The sequence below is a fragment of the Cercospora kikuchii genome (assembly GCF_019650295.1).
Source record: "Cercospora kikuchii DNA, contig_00004, whole genome shotgun sequence".
NCBI classification, from domain to species: domain Eukaryota; kingdom Fungi; phylum Ascomycota; class Dothideomycetes; order Mycosphaerellales; family Mycosphaerellaceae; genus Cercospora; species Cercospora kikuchii.
The window spans coordinates 2,702,716-2,725,028 of NW_025408585.1; the positions used below are offsets into that span (position 1 = coordinate 2,702,716).

The following is a 22,313-nucleotide window of genomic DNA, read 5'->3' on the forward strand; positions in this document are numbered from 1 at the left end:
GACGCGAAACCAGCAACGCCGACTCATCTCTGACTCCTGAGTGCAGAGCGTGTCGAAGGCTTTATTCAAACTGCTGCAGCTTCAATGTCTTTCCTGCATAAATCACATATGGCAATCAGTATCCGGCTTCTGCGAAAGAACCGCCGCTGGGGCTTATTATCTCCTGCCCACGCCAACGCAAAACAATCCCGAGTGGGTAAATTCGATCAACTGTTGCTGTTGCCTCTACTTCCTGTGCTGCTCCGCTTCCGTGTGCCGTCAATACTCATGGAGCATTGCATGAGTCTGCACCAAAGACTTCCAGTCAATAAATGTACAGCACCGTGACAATCTTACGGCGTCCTTTCGCATGCTGTGCTCACACTAGCGTCCCGGCATCTTGCGGCAACGACCATGAATTCTTGCAGTCTGAGATCATGTCTGCGACAATTAGGCGACAATTAGGCTGAGTGCTCCGGCCTATTCGAACTTCCAGCTACTCTCATCAGGTCTGCAATCCAGTCTTCCCAGAGCATGCTTGAAGCACGAGTGTTTCCAACGGGATACTGTTCATTGTCCTCGATAGCCTCATACCATGGCGTTCACAACACCACTCGGTATCATGAGGAAGAGACAAGCAATGACAGGCTTCTGCGCATGTGTCGATATTGCGGTTCAACTCAAGACTGAGGGTCTCCGGGAGCTATATGTCCTCAGCGTTCGGCCAGACTGGGCTCCGACACACACCGACTCTCTTTCAACGCGAGCAAAGATTGCAATGCCACAGTGCTCCGACGTCTGTGGGAACGTCGCAACTGCTGCACATTCGCGCATTCTGCAAAACCGGCATCACGGCTATCGGCGGTTTTGGCATGAACACACATCTGCACTGCTGCCCGAGTCGGCGACGCGTCATTCTCCTCGCACATGGGACTAATACGAGATGTTTCGCACAGCACGAAAGGTATTTGAGTATTGACGTTACGCAGTGACGATGGACAACGTCCAACTCCATCCGAGTCTTCCTCGTTAAACCAGAAGCGCCAATGTTTTAGGCACTCTACCTCGGCTAGGAGGTCTAGACCTTTGCATTGAGTCTACCTGCTACCTAACGAGGGCTATCAAATCCAAGCTAGATCCGGCATCGCCTCATCCAGTCCACCTACTTTCAACGACAAGCTTCCACGAGTGATACAGCCGCCTTCCCGCGTATCCCGTGCAGATCGCCAGTTGAACAAGTCAACTTCAGCGACCTACTACTCTTGACTGTCAGGTCGGCGCGAACGGCGCATGGAGCAGTTGGGGGCCAGCAAGGATTCAGGTCAACAGGCCTAGGCCAAGCTACAATTGGATAGTCCTTGAACCCGGCATACCTCGATATTGTGCAGCAGAAGCCATCGGACTTGAGACCGGACCGGATAGCTCTATATGGAAGTCTACATGTTGCAATGCGCATAGCTTTGCAGCGGAGCATCCCACGTCTTCTCATTCTGCAGGACCGTGGGAGCTTTGACCAAGACTTAGCGATGGATTCGTGACCCCCGGTGCCTGGTTGCAATCGACACAGTCTATTCGGTAATACCATTTCTGACCGAGCTGAGCTGATTGATCGGGCAAGTATATTAGCTCGACGATGGTACCTCTTTCTTCACGTAAAACATAGCTGTGCATTGTTTGTTATATTCGTCAGCCAAGTAACATATTCCGAAAGCTCAACGGCGGAGCGTGAACATAGTGGGCCATTGACCTCCGCAGCATTGCCTCACAACTAATACAGTCACAGGACAATGTGCTACCTCAACCTCATTACTTGGACTGGCTGTGGACATTACACCGTTGTCAAGCAAAAGTGCTCCGAAGCTCGGCAGAGGAATCCTCCATCGTTCTGCAGATCAGCGCACAAGCCCGTCTCAACAGATATCCCATCAGACGCCGGGCTCTGCCCAGATCCAAATCGGCATCCCGCAAATTGTCAAGACCAGAGGATGCTAGCTTGGGCACGCGAACTCGGCATTGCAAGCACTAGTGAAAGAGTGATGTGCTCGCTCAACATTTGAACTGCAATGATAGGGCATGGATCGTAGTATGGGGCAGCAGCGGAACTCGAAACATTTCACCCGCACGAGAGCCTACATTTGTGGAGCATATGATTGTGACGGGGCTCAACGTGGAAATGCAGGGACATCTGGGGTCTGTAGACGTGCGGTTGGCAAGAGGAGCTGTTGACTTCCGGGTTTCCTTGCGCTGAAGAGCAGAACCATGGATGACGCTCACGTCGGACCCTTGGCAAATACTGCTACTCCCACGTCTCTGCAAAGAGCGGGTGTCCATTCTCCGCAAGAACATCATTTGAAACATTATCCTGCGCCAACGCTAAGTCACAATTTGAGCTATTTGCATTGTCAATACGAAGGAAATCCTCCGTTGCGTGGCGTTTCAACCGATGCAGCAGCTTGCTCATTCTTCGTAAGCGACCACACCGTACCCCATGTCAATACAAATCACCATTTTGACGGAGTCGGCCGTACAGCCGCACAGACGAGGTATTCCATTGAAGACACAGATCAAGCCACGCGAAGGATTAAAATGAAGGCAGACAACGTGGGTCATGTAGTCGTGTACCCTGTTGTGTAACACCAAACCGTACCGATCTATGATCGATCGCGTCGCACAAAAGGTAATCAATGCGGTGGTCTGCTCTGAGAGCGTATAGTCTGTAGCAAGAAGCGAAGAACTCCATCTTCTGTATGAGACTCCACACTCGGGCCTACCTCCGCAGAGCTCCAGACCCAATGCCTTATCACGATGCAGAAGAGTGCCCTAGTAGCGCGTCTTTGCCGAGTTGAGTAAATTCGCTTGTCTAGGGTCGGAAGGCGAAGTCCGGTCTTGCGTAAGATCCCAGCACATTTATACCTGTTAAGCACAACTTGCTGGTTCATCCACTTCGTACAGTGGAATATGTCTTTCGACGATCAGCATTCATTTTCCAGACTACCCTTCGGCAGACGTGAGACATATTGGGGGTGCGCCAAACGGAAGTATTTCACTTCGTTGTCACGCTTGCATTGAACTCAATTTGCAATTCCTCTTTCAGGCTTCATTCAGTTCCATGTAGTCTGTGACTGCATAGAGTGGCGGTGAACTACCTGCATGAATGCATCTATCACTTCTCACTTCTTCGGTCTTTCAATCCATCGATACCCTTGCCCCATGCTCCAGCTCTTTTCCCCCACTCTCCGAGGCCCCAAGCATGCGCCCAGCTGATTTTGCGCGCAGGCTCAAGCTTCGGCTTGAACGGTCCGCCATCATATCTTTTGAAGCTTTCCGGTGGTCGCGTGGTATCTTCAGCGGAAGCTCCCATGCGAATCTCCGTAGTACCGGTGAAGGTCTCTGCACCAGCTGCAGGGTCATATTCTTGACCCTCCCAGCGGCGAATCTCTTTGGGGGTAGGACGATGCCAACCCGGTTCATCCCTCTGCCACCAACGGGCGGAACACATTTCCCACAGTCTGCTCTGGGCACGCTTGTATGCAAAGCGTTCATCTTCTCCAGTGAACGCTGATGTCTTCTGAAAGTTTGGTCGAGCCGAGTACCGTACCTCATCGGGATCGATCGGCTTCCGTTCGAGCTCCGCATCGGTTCTGCCGAATGACCGACCGAATGGGCTGCTTGTTGAGCCGCCGACCGCACCTCTTGAAATCGGCGTGCCGTCTTCAAGTGCATCACTTTTCGCATCGGCCTGAAGGATTCCGGCAAGCCGAGCATGCGTATAGTCCGGCTCGTTTTCCGGCTCGCTGTAGTTAGGATTCTGCGTCAACACATTCGGCCTGAAAGGTGCAGTTGCATCCTGGTAGACTTCAGAGAGTGTTTCAGAGTAGACTGAGTCTCCACTGTCACCTTCCTCAGCTCGCTTCTTCTCCTCGGGGAAGAAGATGTCGTCAGGCCCTGCGGCTGCTGAGACGAACAGCTTGCAGCGGCATTCGTACAGAGCATCTAGAAGGGTAATGAAGCGACGTGCCTCGTTCTTCATGAGCCAGTTTAGTACGGGCACTTCTGTCAGCACCAGAGTATGGTAGGTCGAAGCCAAGGAAATGTAGTCAGCGTGACCGTATGTTCCTTTGCAGAGTTCGTCGAAGGTCCACATGGTGATACCCTCGTGTGACCTGGGAACTTTTACTTTTCGGCCATACACAATCATTGTGGCTGGTGCCCAAGCAGCAATAGATTTTCCGCCGAGCGCTTCCCCAATAGCGGCGTCGGTGGACGTTGTAGCACCTTCTGCTGCCACATCGAAGTGTTTGGGTAGCTGGGCTTCGGGCTTTTCGGCGGAATCGATATTTTCAGCAGCGGAAGGTGACAGAATATCGGCAGAGCCATATCCGGAGTCCAAGCTATCCCCTTCGGGCGAGTCGATGTCCTTTACAGGTGCGATACTGCCACTTTCTAGTCGCCTGAAATCTCTCGAGCCCTCCACTTCCCACACTTCGCATCTGGCTTTGAGCACGTCCAAGAATGCCGCGAACTCGTTGTAACTGCCATACCTTCCAGATGCCTGTCGTCGCCTCCCAAGTCCGAACTGCCACCCAAAACTCCTTTGCTCGGCGGGTGGCGCATAGCTAATACCAGCAGCCTTCGCCAATTCCTCAGGCATGCGATTACTTGTCGCCACCAATACCCCTCCAAGTTGGAAGAAACTGGTCATCAGATTTGTCAAAATCTTGCTTGCCACTCTATCTGGCATTTGAAATTCGTCCAAGAACAATATGGGTGATGCCTGTATCATTTCCTTTGCTAGCCAGAGCAGCGAATGATCTTCCTCCGCGAAACTCAGCTGAGAGGGGAGACTGGATCTTTCCATTCTCACGCGGTCGGACCGTAATGCTTCCAGCTTGGCGAAAGTCTCCAGCATGAAGGTGTTGAAATGACTGCGCCGCTTTTTTCGATTTGGCAAACAGTCTGCGAACAAATCAATCAGCATCGACTTTCCAGTTCCGACTTCTCCGTGTAGCATGAGGCCTTTCGGCGAGTCCATCTGCAGCGCCGACTCATGAGATGTTAGCTTTCGAGTTAGTGCCAATGTGTCGCTTCTCTCCTTAGCCGCGAAGAGGTCGCGCCAGATGCTTCGTCTCGGAACGATATCGTCTTCTGAGCCTGATCCATATCGGCGCTGTGCATTTACTGCTCTGGAAATCTGATCGAGCTTGTGGCTGTATTCCAGTTCTGGCTCGTAGTCTTTGAGACGATCATAGAGTTTTGCCAAGTGGATTGCTAATCGATGCTGAGCCTGTCACTATGTCAGTCAACGAATCACCCTGCCACGGTGGCCCGCCGTTCGTGCATACTGGATCAGGAGCAATGGCACGAGTCGCGAGCAATGCCCTGTACTTGACCAAGGGATTCGTGATCGCAAGACCAGTGGCCGTGCTGGCAGCCATTGAGCTCACCACCTCATCAGGTCTACACCGAGATCTATTTCTATATCATTCATCTGAACACAAAGGAAAGAGTAATGCAGGACGGGCTTCGTGCTAAGTGTATGCTCAGTCGAGACTATCCCAAGTCATGACATCAGTTTCTCGGTCTCGGGTTTCACGGCAAGATCAACACCACAATGCCGGCCGTGTACTGCTGTATATGGACCGTTCTAAAGACCAGTTTCAACTTGATCCGGATCAGCATCAGCAGACATGTTGAAAGGATGGGCTATCAGACTCGACGAACTTGCAGTATGATGCTCCACGGGACAGGTTTATGGTTACACCCGCACGACCCATCTCGATGACCTCGACACGAGCCGACACTCTCACCCGCCTGTAACATCCGGATTCTGGTTTTCACACTTCATTCCATCAGTGCGATATCATGGGCGCCAGACTCTCTCAGCCTCGTGGCCCAGGCGGCACGACTGAGGCCTCTGTGCCCGCCAAACCTGGTGCACCGCCGACTCCGCGTAATCCATTTCCACGACGCATCAACAGCAGGACCATCGTAGCTCCAGCAGCAGCTTTCACGATGGCATGTCTGCTCTTCGTATACGCCAGGACAAGCATTCGGGCAGCGAAAGCCAATGCCCAGCGACACCGAGATGCAGACACTGGCGGCGAGGGTCTGAGCTTATTGGCAGAGCATCGTAGACGGCATGGCAAAGCGGAGAGGGTGGAAGGTACTGGCGGAGGCGTCGTGGCTGAGCTGGGGAGAGAAGTGCTGGGCGGATCTCAGAAAAGCAAGCTGTCCACAGCCAAGACAAGCGGCGACCAGGCAACGAGTGAAGAGGAGGAGAAGCTGAAGTCGCTGATGCGGAAAGGAAAGAAGGGCGATAATGGCTGAAGAACGCCAGCGCAGGGCATGAGCTTTGCGCTCAGGATATCTGGACGTCGGTCTCGGGGGCGCGGAGCTCGGAGCACATGGGCATTTGCAGACAGCCATACACAAAACCCACCGTCTACGCTACGGGATAGAGCTACGTCGATCAAAATCAAGGCTTAGGTCTCATCGCTGGACACCTCTCAGGATACCGGCGAAGCGAGCGAGCGAGTGGATGTAAAGCAGGAATACTCCAATTCAGGACACGGAGACTGTGAAATTGGGAAGTGATGTGATAATTGAGCCTTCTGAAGCGCGATGCTTCCCCGTTGAATACTCTACAATCCGAACAATGCTATGCTGAATGTCGCTCGGCGTTGTTGGTCTGAACGAATAATCACAAGATCTCGGATCCCTCCACCAGGGTCATATCCTCGATCTCCCCCACTTCGGCCCAAAAATCCGTCCTGTCCACCCCTGTACAAGAATGCGCCAAACGCATATTCAGCCGTCCCTCCTCCATGGTCCCTCCGCCTCTCATCCTGCCGTTGCCCTTGAGTTTCCACAAGGTGGTCCTCTCTTCCTCGTCGATACCCAGCATCCGCGCCCCAAGGCCCCATCTGTACTTAATTGTACAAGAATGCGCCACATGCGACCTGCAGCCTTCCTTTCCCATCTCCAACCTCTGGAGTTCCATGCTCCGCCAGCGGCTCCTTCTGTCGTTCTCCTGCCGTTACCCTCGAGTCTCCCCAAGGTGGTCCTCTCTTCCTGGTCTCTCTCCGACAGCCGCACCCCAAAATCCCCATCTAGTCGCCTCTGTACAAGAATGCATCAAATATCTCGTCAAGCCACGCGTCATCAACAATTTCCAGCCTGTGAAGCGTCTTCCCAGACGTCGTCTCCACAGGCGCTCGCCCAGCGTTCACCCCCTCGCTGCGATCGTCATCCATCCTCATTCCCAAAGTCACCAACTCCAAGGTCTCTGTCGCGACGCAGTAGTCAAACCCTGGAGCTTGCAACGTCTTGTTGAGAATCATCGGCTGGCCTCCAAACAACCACTTCTCCAATGCCCACCCCATCTCCACGAATCCGTCCTCTTCCCACGCCATTTCGCTCCATGGACATCGAGCCGCGGTGCAAATAGCGTGCGCGAGCTCGTGCACGATCGTAGCAGCGATGATGAAAATTCGTCGCAGTACGTCGTGTTTTGCTCCTCCTGCGAAATCGATTTCGTCAACATACTTCCCGTTCAGCCTAAGAATGGCACTTCCTGGATGAAAGCGATCCTTTCCTTTCATCGGCTCTGAAATCGTCTCGCCGAAACAATCACAGCCGGTTCGCATCTCGTGGTCACACTTGAGAACGATGTTCTCGAGCGATCGCAGTCGAGCTCTTGTCTTGTCGTGGTCGGCTGGTGAGAGTTCGGTATACTTGTCATTCCCCATACGGCCGAAGGTAACCAGTCCGGTCTGAGGGTCCGGGAGGCCACCATGCTCGAAAAGTGCATGCCAGAAGACCATCGCGCGGCGGCTCTCAAAAAAGTGAGACGCCAGCACGATGGATGGCAGCAGTCGAACGTAATCCGAGTCATCAATGGCGATCCAGCGGTGACGTCTCAGGAGAGGCGTGATGTACGCATTTGCGCTGCCGTACAACAGCATGGCGACGTCGTATGGCGTGTCGGCGGAGATGATGTGGCGGTTGATCAACATCTCCCAGTATTCGCGGTCCTTCTGTGCTTCCGTCGTCTTCTGGTATGCGTCCTTGTCGTCCAGGACGCTCTTGGATGGCCCGGAGAGGCACATGGCCGCGAAAGATCTGGTGAGATCTTCCATCTTGTCGGTCTCTCTGCGAGAGCTCTGTCTTCGATAGTCTTGGTATGCGTAAACGCAGTGGCGTCGAAAGGCTTGCTGTCTCTGAGAGATGTGGTCGATCGCTTTGTGAACTCGAAATGTGAATGTTCGTGTTCGGTGCTCGACATGTTGAGGGGATAGGTGCCGTATATATGGATGCAGCACGAGTGTGAAATCTCTGCTTTCAAGGACTTGTTACTTTAAGGACAAACCAGAAAAGTGATTGAGGCCGCGATCACGTGCCAAGACTCTCACATGCGAAGCCATTCACTTCACCACTCAAATGACCTTCTAGTCGGGTGAGGTCTCTCAAAACCATTGTTGAGAAGCATAACTCTCTCTGAAGACATGCATGCTTCCTCGCTCTTGAGGTTGGCTACGAGTCGAGCCCTCGTAAGAACAATCGTGCGAAGGCGAGAAGTATACTTTTCTCTGGAGAGGTAGACGCTTCCACGCTTACGAGGTTGACTACGATCCAAACATTCGCCATAGAAGACCGTGAGAGGCGAGAAGGCAGGAATTATACTTTCCCCGCAGATATGGACGCTTCCACGCTTACGAATTTGGCTACGAGCCAAGCGTTTTCTGGGCGTAATCGCGAGAAGGAAACTCGTTCTCTGGAAAGACGAAGGGTTTCTCTGCCTCCTAGCATGCCGGAGAACTAACAAGGCGCCAGGGAGAGCTTTCCGAGACACAGTGATGCGTGTATCTTCCAGAAATTCGGTTTCGAGGACCGCGTCAACCGTGTTCGTCCTTCTGTGGTGGCCTCATGCGTAGTGGGGAGAAAATTGTCCTCGAAAGAAGCAGTTGGCTGTGGGCAGCACGAATCGTATAACGTTGCAGAATAGAGATATGATACGAAAAGAAAACGAAAACATAATATCAAATTGGGTGATTCTGAAATATGAAATTTGCTGTATGGCAAGATGTCCATCACAAGACGCATCGGTGGAACTAGCCACTCTGCATCTTATTTCCCGACGAGCCATCTTTCAGCTTTGGCGCAAAGCAGATCTTTGTAGGAGAAAAAAGAGAACTGCTTGCTCATTTGCTTGTATCCAGGCACAGCTGCGCCGCAGAGGGTTGTCGAAAATACGGCTACCTGCCACGAATGAGTCGCAACCAACCTCTCGCGCAGCTAATGTTATGCCAGAAGAACGAAGAACCTCCAAGGTTCACAGCTCGCGGTATCAATACAGGACTATGCCTGAGAACTCATCGTTTCGTTCTAGAAACTTGGTTGAACCTGGCCCATCTTTGTTCCAGCGCTTATCACTGTTTCCGTTGCCCCATAAATAGAAATCTTGGCCGTGTGCTTGCATCCCTGAACAAGCAGCATCCGCCGCCAACTCTCCTCGAGTCTACGTTTGTTGTATCTGCGTGGGACGCTGATGTACGCGGGTCCTCGTGGCTTAGATTGAAGTTCCACCCTATAGACATATCGTTTTTCACCGTGTTGGCCAGTACGCCGCTCGATTGAGCGCTTGTCTCGGCGATAAATGACCTTGAGGCGCAACAAGGGATTCCAGCGGATAGTTCCCTTGAAAGGTCCGTGGTGTGGCACCTCAGCTTTAAAGAACAGCTTCTTCTGAAGCGCCTGGGAGCGATTGGTGACGTGGTCCCAGGCCTTGTTGGTGCGTTGAAGACGAAGAATGGTCCCGTTGTCCGATTGAAGGAGAATTTGCTCGAGCAGCTCGTATGTGCCAAAGACCACGGAAGCGGCAGTAGGCTCGACCTTCAGGTCGTCCGTGGTAAGTAGACTGTCGCGACGGTCGGAATGAATCGTTCCTGGGTCGATGCTCTCTCCTGAAGTTGCAATGTTGCCAATTGCGGACTCACTGGGAAGATTAGCATCAAGTAGCTCGTGAAAAGGGAGGAGGAATGCTCATACCGGGAGTCATCACACTCAGTGTCGCTCATACCAGCGGCTTCAAGAAGTTCCTTAAAGAAGGAGTCACCATACTCTTCACAAGCGGCGGACTGGTTTTGGTCGGAAATTTCGCTTGCCCACATTAGCTTATGAAAAAGAAGTACATAAAATCTGGAAGACCGGGGACCTACTCCTGGCTAAACTCCCTCGTCGAAAGTGGTTGTTGATGATGCAGCGGCATCTTAAAGTCGAGCATTCGGCGACAGGTCTTCTTGAGAGATCGCTGGAGTGGTGTGCGTTGGACTAAATGTCGTAGCGCGAATGAGTACCTGGTGAGATGCGAATGAAGGTGGTGGTGGTAAGATTGTAAAGATTTGCTGCGAGTTGAGCGCAGGTCAAGGCCCCTGTCTGCCGAGCTATCCAGGTGAGTTTCGATGCATGGGCAGAGTGAGTCCTCATGTGCAAGAGTACCACCATCATGTGAGTCTGATGCGGTAGTTTTCGGGTGTTGACTGCGAACGGAGGCGACGTCAAGGCTGCAGTCTGGTGGACTATCATGTGCGAAAATACTTGCATTCGATCGAGGTCTGTTGCCTGCGGAAGTAAGTGTTCACATGCAAGCTCAAGTGAGCCGGGAGCATATTCAGAGTCATGGAAGATCGCTTGTGATGTTCAGATTTGGTGGTCAGCAGTGCATCAGGACGTAGGTAGCAACGCGCTCCGGATTGCGACCCTCAGTATGAGAAATGCATCGCGTTAGACTGTGATCACTCTGGGATATCATTAGCTTCGTCTCTATGCAACACATCAATTACTCTGTACAGTGCGTCCCAAGATTACGCCAACACGGCCAAAAGTACGACAGCCAAGACAATGGCGAGTATTATCAACAAACAGCACGCCTTCCCTCTTGCGCTCTTCTGATGCCTCGCAGCTGTCCTCAGCTGCTGGTCCGCGTTCCTTGTATCGTCCCTCGTTTGCGTGACGTTTTCCGAAATAATGTCCAATTGCCCGCCTTGATCGTGTATCATGGTTGCCACATCCCGGAACAGCTCGTTCAACTCCGACACGCTGCTTTCAATATTCCTTATCTCCGACTCGCGCTCAATGATCAAACTTTCCTGAAAGTCGACCTCATTCTGATCCGCCAGCCGTAGTTGTTCCTGCTGCTGCAATTGCTGTTGTTGCCCGGTCAATTGTGTTCCTCCAGGAGACGTAACGCCCTCCGAGTCCAAAGCAGCTTTGGCGGCGGACTGTGATGCGCGCTGCTTTTCTAGTGCGCTGCGCTGAAGTGTCTGAAATTCTTCGAGAGATGCTCGGAACTCGGTCGCCAGTTTGCCAGCGGTGTACTTTTGAGTGGGGTTCAGGTCATGCCAGCCCTGGACCTTCTTCAAGCCTTCGCCGACTTCCTTGAAGGCATCTTGTGTTTCGGAGAGCAGATCTTGTAGCCGCTCCCGTACGCGATCTGTCTCTCGTCTTGTGCCGAGCAGTCCGATTTGGCTGCTGAGGCGGGAGATGTTCGATGTCAAGGAGAAGAGCTTGTTGGAGAGCCCGTCAGTATAGCGCTGGAACTCTGGGTCGTCGGCGTATTGTGGGTCGTCATTGCGGCGCCATGTCGTCGGCTGAGATTCGAGATTTGAGGAGTCATTGAAGGACATGGTGGCGACGGCGGTAGAGGAGGGTTGTGCTGCCGTCGAGGTATGTATACCGTGTACCAGATGGAGATGCCTGGTGGACGTAGCGCATGTGACGTGCCTGCCGATCGCCGCGAAAGCTTGACTGGAGTGCTGTGTTTTGGAGCACGTGCCATCGCGCGGCTTTCGTCTCTCTGCACAGCAACCAACACCACCAAAAATCTTGTTCGTCCGCAACAATATTGTCGCTGCCTGGCACGCGCGATATGACCGTCGCTCCTTGACCCCGCTCCATCCACGATGATCTGATCACGCTCCGCCCCGCGCCAACACTCCGCAATGGCAACGACACTCACTTTGACCATGGCCGACAAAGGCCGCAGCAACCTCTTCGCTGCACCGCCCGCGCCTGTTGTTCAGCAAGGGCGCGTTAAAGCCTACAAGGACTTCCTCACCCCCGCCTTCCACCGCCGGTTCTGCTCCGCCGCCGGCCTCGCCCTTCTCGTCTGCCTCGCCGACTCGTGGTGGCTGTCAAACTCCAGACACTTCCTCTGGTCATGGTTTCCCCTCGGGCCTGCAGGCATTCGCGCTACGCTTCTGTTCCTTCCATGCCTCATGGTCTTCATCGTCCGTCTGGCGAACATGCATCTCGGAGCTCGAACCAGCGCGAGCTCTGCTCAAGCTGTGTATGAGATGGTGGGCACAAAGGGTTTGGCCAAGACCCTCTCCATCGTGTTCTGGTACTGGACGAGCGCTTTCATGTTTGGCGAGATCTACATTTGGACGCGATCGAGCGATGCCGAACTGAGCCTGGTCGACATTGGCAAAGAGTGGGAACGTCCGCAACTGAATGAGAATTCAATAGCCTTGCGTTGTTTGTTTGTCAGCTTGGCCATTTCTCAGACCTTCCTTCACATTTGGCGAGACTATGATCAGGTGCGAATTGGAGACGATACCAAGCAGCAGGTGTACGATGTTGCTGCGCTGAAGGAAGTGCTTGGTCCGAACGCAAAATGGCTCCCTGAAGCTCTCTTGCAAATGGTCGCCCGAACCAGGACCATCGTGTCGAGATCCTTCAATCTCACTATCGTCGCCGTATGCATCCTACCTATCCCGCTGTACTATGGCTTGCTGCGACGCATCGCTTGGAGCCTGACCTTCAGCTTCGCTCGAATTTTCTACTCGCAGCTGCAATCTGACGACAGACCGACTGGCTTATCACACCTTGGCCGCCTGACCAGGCAGGCATCCTTCTCTTCCTTCATGCTGGTCTCACTGTGGGAAGTCTCCAACGCTGCCTTTGATATCTTCACCGCTCAGCCGCCGCTGAGGAAGGGTCAGGCTTTGACGAGCGAGATCAAGGATGCACGAGGCGTCGTACTTCACAAGAGTAAGGACCCGAATGGCAGCCTGCTGACTGGTCTGAAGAGCAAGAGGGAGACGAACAAGAGTTTTGCGTTGTGGGAGCTACATCTTATCACTACGCAATTCGAGAATCGAAGAAAGACTATATACACTGAAGTCGATCGTGTAGGAGGGAGTACGTGGTCGCAGGTGTGCAACCTCTGCTTGGGCGAGATCAAGGGAGTGCAACAACGCATTGAAGAGGAAAATGCTCCAGCAGAGTACAAAAAGAAGCTGCAAGCAGACAAGATTCACGAAGTGCAGCCGCCAGTCATGCCAAGGCCCGAGGATGACACAGCGATGAAGAGAATCGCAGATCGACAGGTCATACAGGATGGCATGCTCGAGACCAGGCAGAAGCCGGACTTTTACAACACGGTCGGCAACCTCGCAAGATCGATTGGACAACAACCCGGTGCTCAGAATCCCATCCTCCCACGAGCTCAGAGAGCCATCGAATGGAGTCGAGATCAGGTCGTGCCTCAAGAGTATCAAGAGCGCCTTCGCCCACAACAGCTCGAGAAACAGGCCAGTGGCAAGCTGATCGAGCTACTCAAGACGCCCGTAGGCATTCCCTTTCGCCAGACCTTTGCCAAGAGGGTCAATTCCGTGGTCTTTGGCGCGCCTATCAGCCAGCAGACGAACATCACACATGCTGCCCAGTCGCTTAGTCAATTGGCTGTGCTCTCGCTGAAAGAAGATGATTTCGGTCTGGCACAGAAAGATATCGCAACCATCATGCGCACATTCACATCCGTCATTACGACAATCGAGAAGTTTGTCAAGGAAATGGCGCCGCACTGGACAGACGTGGAATTTCTGGACGCAAGAGATCGGAATGTGAAAGAGGTCGACGAGCTGCTCGATGTGCTCAAGAAGGGACTGGAAGAGATCCTGCTAGCTTTCGGCGAGTACGCGGAGACACTCCAACTCAGCAGGAAAGAGGTGCGTGAGGCGCGGGAGGCCAGTACAAAAGCCTCCAAACATCCTGTTCCTGAGATTGAGCAAGCTCGAACGACGAAACAGCCTCCGAGACCGCAGGAACAACCTCGAGAACAAAGGCGGGTAGAGCAGCGACCCGAGATGAGAGAACGGCGGCGACAGCAGCAGCGATAGACTTTGCTGTTACTCTACATCCCGTTTTCTCACAGCGAACTTACGTATGATACCAATGAATGTACTTCTCAACACTCCATTCGATCTCTGAACCTTGCTACTACGGAATTTAGAGTGAAGATATGTGGTGCGCCGTGCTCATCTATACCGAACCCAGCATGGCCATGACTTTGTCGTCCTTCTGTCCTAGCGATCAGCCCATTAATCAGACCTTCACCCAGATACCAGCCTTCTTCGTCCACCTCGCCATACCCAATAACACTCCACCAGCTAGCAAAGCCGCGCCCGCGAAAGCTGCCAGCGCGAAGTATCCCCTCTCGACCAACTCTCCCGCAATCGGCGGCCCAAAGAGTCCTGTCAGGCTCACACTCGCCAAAGTCAACCCCACCGCAGTTCCCCTCAACTCCGGCCTCTCGGTGGTCAAAACCGTCGCACAAGCCAATTGCAAGCTCAAAATTGCCCCGGAAGTAAAGCCATACGCGACTACCCAAACTACAAGGCCCGCAGAACTCGTTGCCGTGGTCCAACAGAACGTCACCACTCCTGAAATAGTCGCAGATATGGCGAGAGTGTTGAAGTGACCGAGGTAATGATCTGCGAGAAATCCGGGGATCACACGACCGCACATCGAAGCCGCATTGAGGATGGAAACGAGGTGGAAGGCGAAGTCTTCGGATTTGCGGAGCGATGTTGCGGCGTACACGGGGATGTAATAGAGAGGGGTGAAAAAGCCGAAGTAGGCGATTGCGAGGCCGATGCAGAGGAGGATGAAGGGTGGTTGTTTGAGTGGTGTGAGGTCTTTCTTGACTTTCTTGGTCGTGTTGGCTTCTCCTTTCTCCTCTTGCTGAACGGCAGCGCCGACGGGATAGGAAGCAGAGGCGGTCGGGATCGGTTTGCGTACAGTGAGCAGGACGATCGCCATTAGAGGAAGCAAAACGAATCCGATAATTCGCATCGTCCAGCCAAAGGATAAGTTATCTTTATTTAGCATCTGGTCCAAGGTGATGGGCCAAACGATGCCTCCCAAGCTCGATCCGGCTATCGAGAGACCTTGTGCAAGACCTCGATTTCGCTCGAAGTATAATGGCACGATCGTTGATGTCGGGATCGCGATGAATGACATTCCAACGCCGAGAAGGACAGCTTGGGCGAGGAAGAATTGGTAGTATTCCCGGCAGAGCGAGATCATGAAAATGGCCACGGCTTCGAGAATACATCCGATGAGGATAGGGATTGTAGGTCCGAATCGATCTGCGAGGATTCCGGCGGGGACCGCGCATGCAAAGACCATGAAGTTGGCGAATGCACCGATCCATGAGATTTGGAAGTTGCTGTACGTGGGCAGGTAGTGGGCGGTGTAGTACTGTTTCGTGTTAGCTATGCCTCTGGTGAGTTCTGGGCAAGCGGCGACGGAAAGCATACCTGCTGGAAGACGCCATATGCGTTGATGAAGCCGACAGTGATGAAGTACGCCAATGCGCTGCCGCACAATGCTGACACTGACCGCCAGCTACGATCGTTCAGCTAGAATCTCAGCTAGCCCAAAGCGGTGTACGTACCTGAGTTCTGATTTGTGACTCTCCGATTGCACTGCGCTGTTGTTCCGGGATGTGTCGACACTGTCGGACATCTTGACGTCCTTGGTCGTTGAGTCGCTGTGTTCGGCGTCCATGACTGTTCAAACGAAGGCTGTGACACAAGTGAGCAATCGCTGGCTATTGTTTGCTGAACAAGTCACTGCTTGCTGCATTGAATAAATAATGCTCGCAATATTCAATTGCTTCGGAGTGTCCATGGAAGGATTCATTGTGTGGGCGAGAGGGATTTATGTTTTGACCAATGACATGCCGATCAGACCCACATTTAATAGGGTCGCATGCCACTCTTCGCCTGCATTGTCTTGTTGCGGACTCGAGAAACGCATTCGATGATTCATATCGGCTGCATGTCGAGGTCAGATAGGATGGCATCCCAGGTCTGAGCGTCGAGCGTCGGGCCAGCATTCATAAAGTCTTGCCACATGCTGTCGAAATCGATGTCATTGGCTTCCATACCTGGGAACCCGTTGGGAAGGTCAACAGACACGCCGTTGGACCCATTAGCAGCTGGCTCGGTAGCTCCGAGACTGTGCGCTTGTTGAGTCGTGTTGAGCAAAACCACGTTGTGTTTTCGGAGTATGTTCAGGAGAGATTCGTGAAAGCGTCGACCCATGGGCGAGGACTCTTTTGCATCGTCCATTATTTGCAGACTCTCGCGCACCTCTACGAGTGTTGCGCCATCGATCTCGTCCCTATTGATGCACAGGTCCATCACTAGCACGATTGTGGCAAAGAAGAGATGCTAGAGAACGATCAGACACTGGGTTTGCGCTGGGCTCAAAACACTATACATACCTGCAGTAGGCCACCAAGGCGTAATTGCTGTGCTACCAGCGACTTGTCGTTCTGTATGGCGTGCCGACGAGCCTCAAATACGGTACGCGCAGCCTGCAAACCGGCAGCACGAGATGCTGCAAAACATGGATACGTTTTCACTCTAACAAGAAAAGGCATGTGCAGCTTGCAGCGTCTTGTGTTAAGCATCAAATGTATCAACAATCGCTGAGCATCCATTGCTGTTGCCGCCTGTTCTCCGTATGACTCCTTCAGCTGCGCTAATGAAGTGTCCAGACGCATGAAAAATGGAAGTTCACGTGTCTGAGACTCAAATTTCAGGTCAAGAGCGAGTATCGTCTGAGGGTCAATGTCGCTGGGGTCGGTAAACTGGAGTTTGGTCCATAGATCGTCTGCAATCTCGCGGCAAGTGGTCGCGAGTCGAATCCTCTGGAGGTAGTAAGACATTACAGTCGGCTCACTCAAAGGTCGAGCGAAATCTGGCCCTCTTGTGTTAAGATCTTCTGGGTTGAGGTTTCGAGGAAGGTTCACATGCACGTTGCGGGCGCTCATGCTATATGTGCCCTCTTGAGGGCCTCCCATGAATGCCAAGAGCCAGTCCGTGCACGCCAAATGCCACCAGACCTTTCGTTGCACTTCGTTGGCGATGGTCTCTGCTTGATTGGAAGTCACAGTCACTGCTTGGGGAGCGTCCGTTCTGTGAAGGCCAAGAGAGCGAGCCATGGTGATCGCAGAAGAGTGCATCAGCCCAACTCGTGCTGTGAATCCCTCTATGTGGTAGAAAAGGAACGTCAGCATGATCATGCCTTGCACACTTTCAAGGGTGTACGAGGCAGTCGTGAGATGCATCTGCTGCATCGCGTATAGTGCTTGCTCTGCCCAGTGAGCAGCCGCCTTGTGAGCTGAGTCCAATTCGTGGAACATTTCAGTGCCCCAAGACCGGCCCGTGGTAGACCAGTAGAATGTCAGGCAAGCACAAATTCCCAGTATAAGGCAGAGTATTCCTGGATCAACTTCACGCCCGGCTTCCAGATCACCGTAAGCCCGATTGATCGCATCACGAGTGCTGTCAATGTGTACAATGTGTTGCATGGCATCTAGCTCCTTTGCGTATGCATCGAGGAAACTCATTGCTAGATCATAGGCGGGCATACTTATAGTGCAGACCTGAGCCTGTTGGCTCGATGCTAGAGATTGTTCCAGTGTTTCGAGTCGGATCGCAACGCGGTCGGCGAAGCGCGGCAAAATAGTGTCAGATGGCGCGCCCACAGATTCGAGCCAGTGGGAGTCTTCGTCTGCCTGAGCAGCTTCCGTTCTTGCTACGTTGGGCGTGCCATTCGAGGAGTCGCGAACGGAGCCCGCAGTAGCTGACGCGGCTATGGGGTGGTGGGCTTGGAATACCGCTTGCTCGAGCCGATCGAGTCGAGCTCTGATAGCATGGTTCTCAGCTCGAAGGCCATCTTCGTGAGAAGCTGCTGTGGAGTTTGCCGGCCTCTCACCCCGGTACTCGCAATGAACCTTCTGTAAGCAGTGGATAGAAAGTCAGCATACGCGTGTGTCAGATGTGTGTAACGAAATATCATAGTGACAAATCCGGCTCTCTAAGTGGTGATTGATGAGTTGGTGCGGAAGTCGGACTGTGTGCCGCCCCGAGTTCTGACTTACGCGACTCTTGCAGTTTGAGCACGGTGACTGCCTATCGCATCTATCAAAAATAATCAGAAAACCCTGAACCAGCCAGGCTTGCAGCTTCCAATTTACTTCAGCTTCTTGCTGCGACAGAGTTGGCAGGACACAGGATCTTGCCGTGGTCTATCATGACTACGCGCTGGCGGCATTGTTGGATGTTGATGAAGATGCATAAAGTCCATTCTGCATGATGTGCGCGGACGCGATGTGGCATGGTAGATGCAGGATGCGATCTCGGTGCGTTTTGACCCGTCCCACCACTTTTCGTTATGATGAAAATCACCATATTAATACGGCAGTTGGTAGATTGGAGACTCAAGCTTTGGATATCTGATGTAAAAAAGGCTGCCACTGCAGAGTCAAAGCAGTGAAGGTGTATCTGTACCATGAAGGTTGGCTTTCAAGACTAAGTACAGCCGTACCGTCAGCGCCGGCGCCGGCTCGAAAATCTTCAGCCCGCCAAAGACTACAAATTGCGGAGGCACAACCACCTCCACTTGCTTAGTGCATATGCGGTCAATACTGAAGTAACGCATTCAGTTGACGCCCGTCTGTGATTGATAATGTTGTCCTGATTGGACATGTGCTTTGTGTTGTGCCCTCGAGGTATGCCCCTCAGAGAGTCTCTCTCGGTCCCGAAACCTGAGATATTGTACGCTGCGAGGCTGAGGTGCTGCGCATGAAGGAGGTGGAATTTGCGACGGTGGTCACTAAAAGCGCAGGGACGAAGGACGTCCGCGGCGAGTCGTATCCAGAAACGTTGATTCTGAGTGTCTCGCAGCTGCATGGGAAAGAAGCCTTCTCGGGCAGGTGACCAAGTCCGTGCGTGCACGTAAGAGCAGACAGGAGGTCATTGATGCTATTGTTCGGCAGCCAGCCAAGCATTGCGCATGACTTCCAACCTGAATCCACTGCAGTCCTCATCTACTTCCATCAAGGCTGTGGTGATCAAGTACGCCCAGCCAAAGCGCAGCGGATGCTGAACAGACCCAGCAATGCATTATCGACCACATCGCGGTCGGCCATTCGAGCAGTCGACAGAGGATTCGAGCGACCATGACTGCCATGGAAATATGCGAAACGGTCACGTGCGTCAGCGAACAACGCGAGCGGCCCTTAGTGGCCAGACCCATATTGAACATGCGCGAACGAGTTTGAACGCACCGCTGAGTGCTCTGGACCGACAACTGCCTGGACGTCGCTTGCACTCTGGATTGCCTGGCGGGGCTGCAGAACACCCAAAGCTATGAGGTGGTGGAGTGAACAGTCCTGGCGACGGAGGCTCGGCGGGATCGGTGTTGCTGCGGGAAGCTTAATGGGTGACGTTCATAAACAGAAAGTTCGGCGGAACTGTCACTCAATAGCCAGAGCTCCGTGAAGTCGACAACCACAACAAGTAATGCACAGCGACTGCTTAGAACGCAAGTTCTACCGCCATGAAATCCTTGCATCTTGTTATTCCGAGGCGTCCGAAAGGGCTGCATACTCGAAGCGCGGGTCGCGCGTGCTATTGTTTTGTTTTGCCAGCGGGGTTCAGTGTTCGAGTTCGACTTCGGGCATCGCCAATCCGTCCGATCTTTTGGCAAATCTTTTTGCTTGACGTCGACATCGCGCGTCTAATCCTGGCGCACAACATGAGGTGCTTCGTTGTATCCGCTCGCGCTCCCACCCATTGCTCGGGTGCACTTTTTTGCGATGATGTGCCTTTCGCCGAGATCACCTTTTTGCTCAGAGTTATTCATCATGCACATCGACCAAGGACCTTGCGACTTGCGCCTTCAACATGGCGACCCATAAAAGATAGCAGCTGTACTTCTCGCGCGGCGTGGCCGTCTTGGGCGAAAGAGCTCTGTTCTGGCTAACGGCTTCGCTGATTTTGCATCGTATCCGGGCTGGTCCGAAAGCTCGATGCACCACAGGACCAAAGTATGACATGCAGAGCAGCTTGTGGGTTCGAGATCAGCATCTCTTTCAGGTCAACAGGCCAGGAATATAATCATGAGAGATGGTCGGCAGATGGCCTGGTGTGGCCGGATATGGAGAAGCCATTTTGTTGTGCAGGATCGTCGGTATCTGAGATTCAGCGGACGACTAGGCTTCCAATCGAGCGTCTATCTGTGTATGCCGTATTTGCGTCGTTTTGACTCCTTTGAAACGGACAATCTTGGCTCACGGAAACGAGGCCTAGGATGCGCTACTTTGCCGAGCACAAGTCCCATCTTGGATGGTTATCCTGTACGCTGGCTCACTGAGGCTCCCTGTCCGCAACGTGAATGATCGAGTGCCGGATGAGAGCTCTACTGATGGTTTGAACTGGCGTTCTTCAGTGCGCCGGCATAAGCCCAAGTAGCACTGCAGATTCGGCCAGAGGAAACCAGAAGAATTAGCCAGATGGCTTCCTTGAGGTACATGAGCACTCCATCATGGTCGGCGAAGCGGTGGTGAAAGTGGAGGTGAGAACGAATCTGAAGTGAAGGCGGCAAACGGGAGGTGAAGTGGCTGCAGGTCGCGTGCGCTAGCGTCTTGGCACGACCCCTAGTGGGGCGATGAATCCAGGGACCGCCTTCTGGAATATTGAGCTTGATGGTGAACATCGCTTCGCAGTCTCTGTGCTTCACCGTCCACTTCATTGCGACCGAGACTTCATTCGCCCTCGAGATGTCATCTTCAGTCACTACCGCAACCGTCTCGAAAACGCACTCGACCCACCGAACACGCCACCAATCCGAGAAAGAGCAGGCATCAGTCTCACCCGCTGCAGAAGCCAACGATGACTTCTTTTGGACATACACAGAAGAGCCGCACAGAACGAGGAGGCAGGCAATAATAAAGGCGCATCCGGAGGTGCGTACGACACGATCCAGTTGACAGCGGATTTGCTGACCAAGGACAGGTTCTCAAACTCTGCGGACCTGAGCCATTGACCATTCCGCTTGTTCTTGCGGTAGTCGGTCTTCAAATCGCCTGTGCATATGCGCTCAGAGACAGTCCAGTGCTGTCATGGCCGTTTCTGCTTACAGCATACGTGATCGGCGCTACGGCCAACCAAAATCTGTTCCTAGCGATACACGAGATCTCGCATAACCTGGCCTTCAAGTCTCCGCTTGCCAACAGGCTGTTTGCAATTGTTGCCAATCTACCAATTGGTATCCCATACTCCGCCTCCTTTAGGCCTTACCACCTGACTCATCACAAGTCACTCGGCGTCGACGGACTGGATACGGATCTGCCCACTGCGCTGGAAGCCTGGTTCCTGGACTCTGTTGCAGGCAAGGCATTCTTTGCGACGTTCCAGATCCTCTTCTATGCCCTACGACCCATGATGGTGTACAATCTACCACTGACGAAGATACATGCACTGAATATCGCAGCGCAGTTGCTGTTCGACTATCTGATTGTGCAGAACTTTGGAGGGAAGGCTTTGGGATACTTCATCATGAGCTCTTTCCTGGCAGGGTCCCTGCACCCATGCGCAGGACACTTCATTGCGGAGCACTATGTTTTCTCGCAACACCAGAGATCGCAAGAGGCAATGTCTTCAGAGGCCGCAAAACTGGCGCCGCCACCAGCAGAAACCTATTCGTACTACGGAATCCTGAACCTGGTGACCTACAATGTCGGTCTGCACAACGAGCACCATGACTTTCCTGCCATTCCATGGACCAGGCTGTGGAAGCTCAATCAGATCGCAAATGAGTTTTACTCAGATTTGCCTTGCCACTACAGCTGGTCTGGGGTGATTTGGCAGTTCATCATGGACAAGGAGGTTGGACTGTGGTGCCGAGTTAAGAGGAAGGAGGGCGGTCGCAAGGTCGGCGGTGCAGAGACCCCCGATGAAAGCCACAGACTTCCTATAGAGATTACAAGATAGACAGCATTGTAAGTGCTGACTGGATGTCTGAATTATTGTGTATGCAAACCAGTATTATGCATGGTGCACACGAAGGTGAAGTGTGAGTGGCATTTGCCTGAAACGAGATCAGCTGAGCTGCAGCCCACCTCGGAGCTGGGAGCTCGGCTGGCGCTTGACTCAACATCCACATCCACAAACGTTTCTATAGCAAACACGACA

The 22,313-nt window shown here is 53.0% G+C and overlaps 9 protein-coding genes across 9 annotated transcripts; 3 read left to right on the plus strand and 6 right to left on the minus strand.

The window, feature by feature from the left end:
• Positions 1-3,142: 3,142 nt before the first annotated feature.
• Positions 3,143-5,414, minus strand: CKM354_000729600 (uncharacterized protein; the record flags this gene model as incomplete). Its single annotated transcript, XM_044802639.1, has 2 exons — positions 3,143-5,263; positions 5,322-5,414. 2 exons carry the CDS (start codon positions 5,412-5,414, stop codon positions 3,143-3,145), a joined length of 2,214 nt encoding a protein of 737 aa, XP_044658574.1.
• Positions 5,415-5,841: 427 nt separating this feature from the next.
• CKM354_000729700 (uncharacterized protein) lies at positions 5,842-6,306 on the plus strand (the record flags this gene model as incomplete). Its single annotated transcript, XM_044802640.1, has 1 exon — positions 5,842-6,306. The coding sequence occupies one exon, from the start codon at positions 5,842-5,844 to the stop codon at positions 6,304-6,306; it is 465 nt and encodes a 154-aa protein (XP_044658575.1).
• Positions 6,307-7,088: 782 nt separating this feature from the next.
• CKM354_000729800 (uncharacterized protein) lies at positions 7,089-8,117 on the minus strand (the record flags this gene model as incomplete). Its single annotated transcript, XM_044802641.1, has 1 exon — positions 7,089-8,117. The coding sequence occupies one exon, from the start codon at positions 8,115-8,117 to the stop codon at positions 7,089-7,091; it is 1,029 nt and encodes a 342-aa protein (XP_044658576.1).
• Positions 8,118-9,363: 1,246 nt separating this feature from the next.
• Positions 9,364-10,148, minus strand: CKM354_000729900 (uncharacterized protein; the record flags this gene model as incomplete). The annotated part of the gene is made up of 2 exons (XM_044802642.1): positions 9,364-9,973; positions 10,027-10,148. The coding sequence occupies 2 exons, from the start codon at positions 10,146-10,148 to the stop codon at positions 9,364-9,366; spliced, it is 732 nt and encodes a 243-aa protein (XP_044658577.1).
• A 693-nt stretch (positions 10,149-10,841) lies between these two features.
• On the minus strand, positions 10,842-11,663 carry CKM354_000730000 (uncharacterized protein; the record flags this gene model as incomplete). The annotated part of the gene is made up of 1 exon (XM_044802643.1): positions 10,842-11,663. One exon carries the CDS (start codon positions 11,661-11,663, stop codon positions 10,842-10,844), a length of 822 nt encoding a protein of 273 aa, XP_044658578.1.
• A 315-nt stretch (positions 11,664-11,978) lies between these two features.
• CKM354_000730100 (uncharacterized protein) lies at positions 11,979-14,159 on the plus strand (the record flags this gene model as incomplete). The annotated part of the gene is made up of 1 exon (XM_044802644.1): positions 11,979-14,159. One exon carries the CDS (start codon positions 11,979-11,981, stop codon positions 14,157-14,159), a length of 2,181 nt encoding a protein of 726 aa, XP_044658579.1.
• Positions 14,160-14,364: 205 nt separating this feature from the next.
• Positions 14,365-15,831, minus strand: CKM354_000730200 (uncharacterized protein; the record flags this gene model as incomplete). The annotated part of the gene is made up of 3 exons (XM_044802645.1): positions 14,365-15,522; positions 15,582-15,669; positions 15,719-15,831. The coding sequence occupies 3 exons, from the start codon at positions 15,829-15,831 to the stop codon at positions 14,365-14,367; spliced, it is 1,359 nt and encodes a 452-aa protein (XP_044658580.1).
• Positions 15,832-16,091: 260 nt separating this feature from the next.
• Positions 16,092-18,390, minus strand: CKM354_000730300 (uncharacterized protein; the record flags this gene model as incomplete). Its single annotated transcript, XM_044802646.1, has 4 exons — positions 16,092-16,499; positions 16,553-18,073; positions 18,218-18,257; positions 18,314-18,390. The coding sequence occupies 4 exons, from the start codon at positions 18,388-18,390 to the stop codon at positions 16,092-16,094; spliced, it is 2,046 nt and encodes a 681-aa protein (XP_044658581.1).
• A 2,434-nt stretch (positions 18,391-20,824) lies between these two features.
• On the plus strand, positions 20,825-22,112 carry CKM354_000730400 (uncharacterized protein; the record flags this gene model as incomplete). The annotated part of the gene is made up of 2 exons (XM_044802647.1): positions 20,825-21,085; positions 21,135-22,112. 2 exons carry the CDS (start codon positions 20,825-20,827, stop codon positions 22,110-22,112), a joined length of 1,239 nt encoding a protein of 412 aa, XP_044658582.1.
• Between the last annotated feature and the right edge of the window lie 201 nt (positions 22,113-22,313).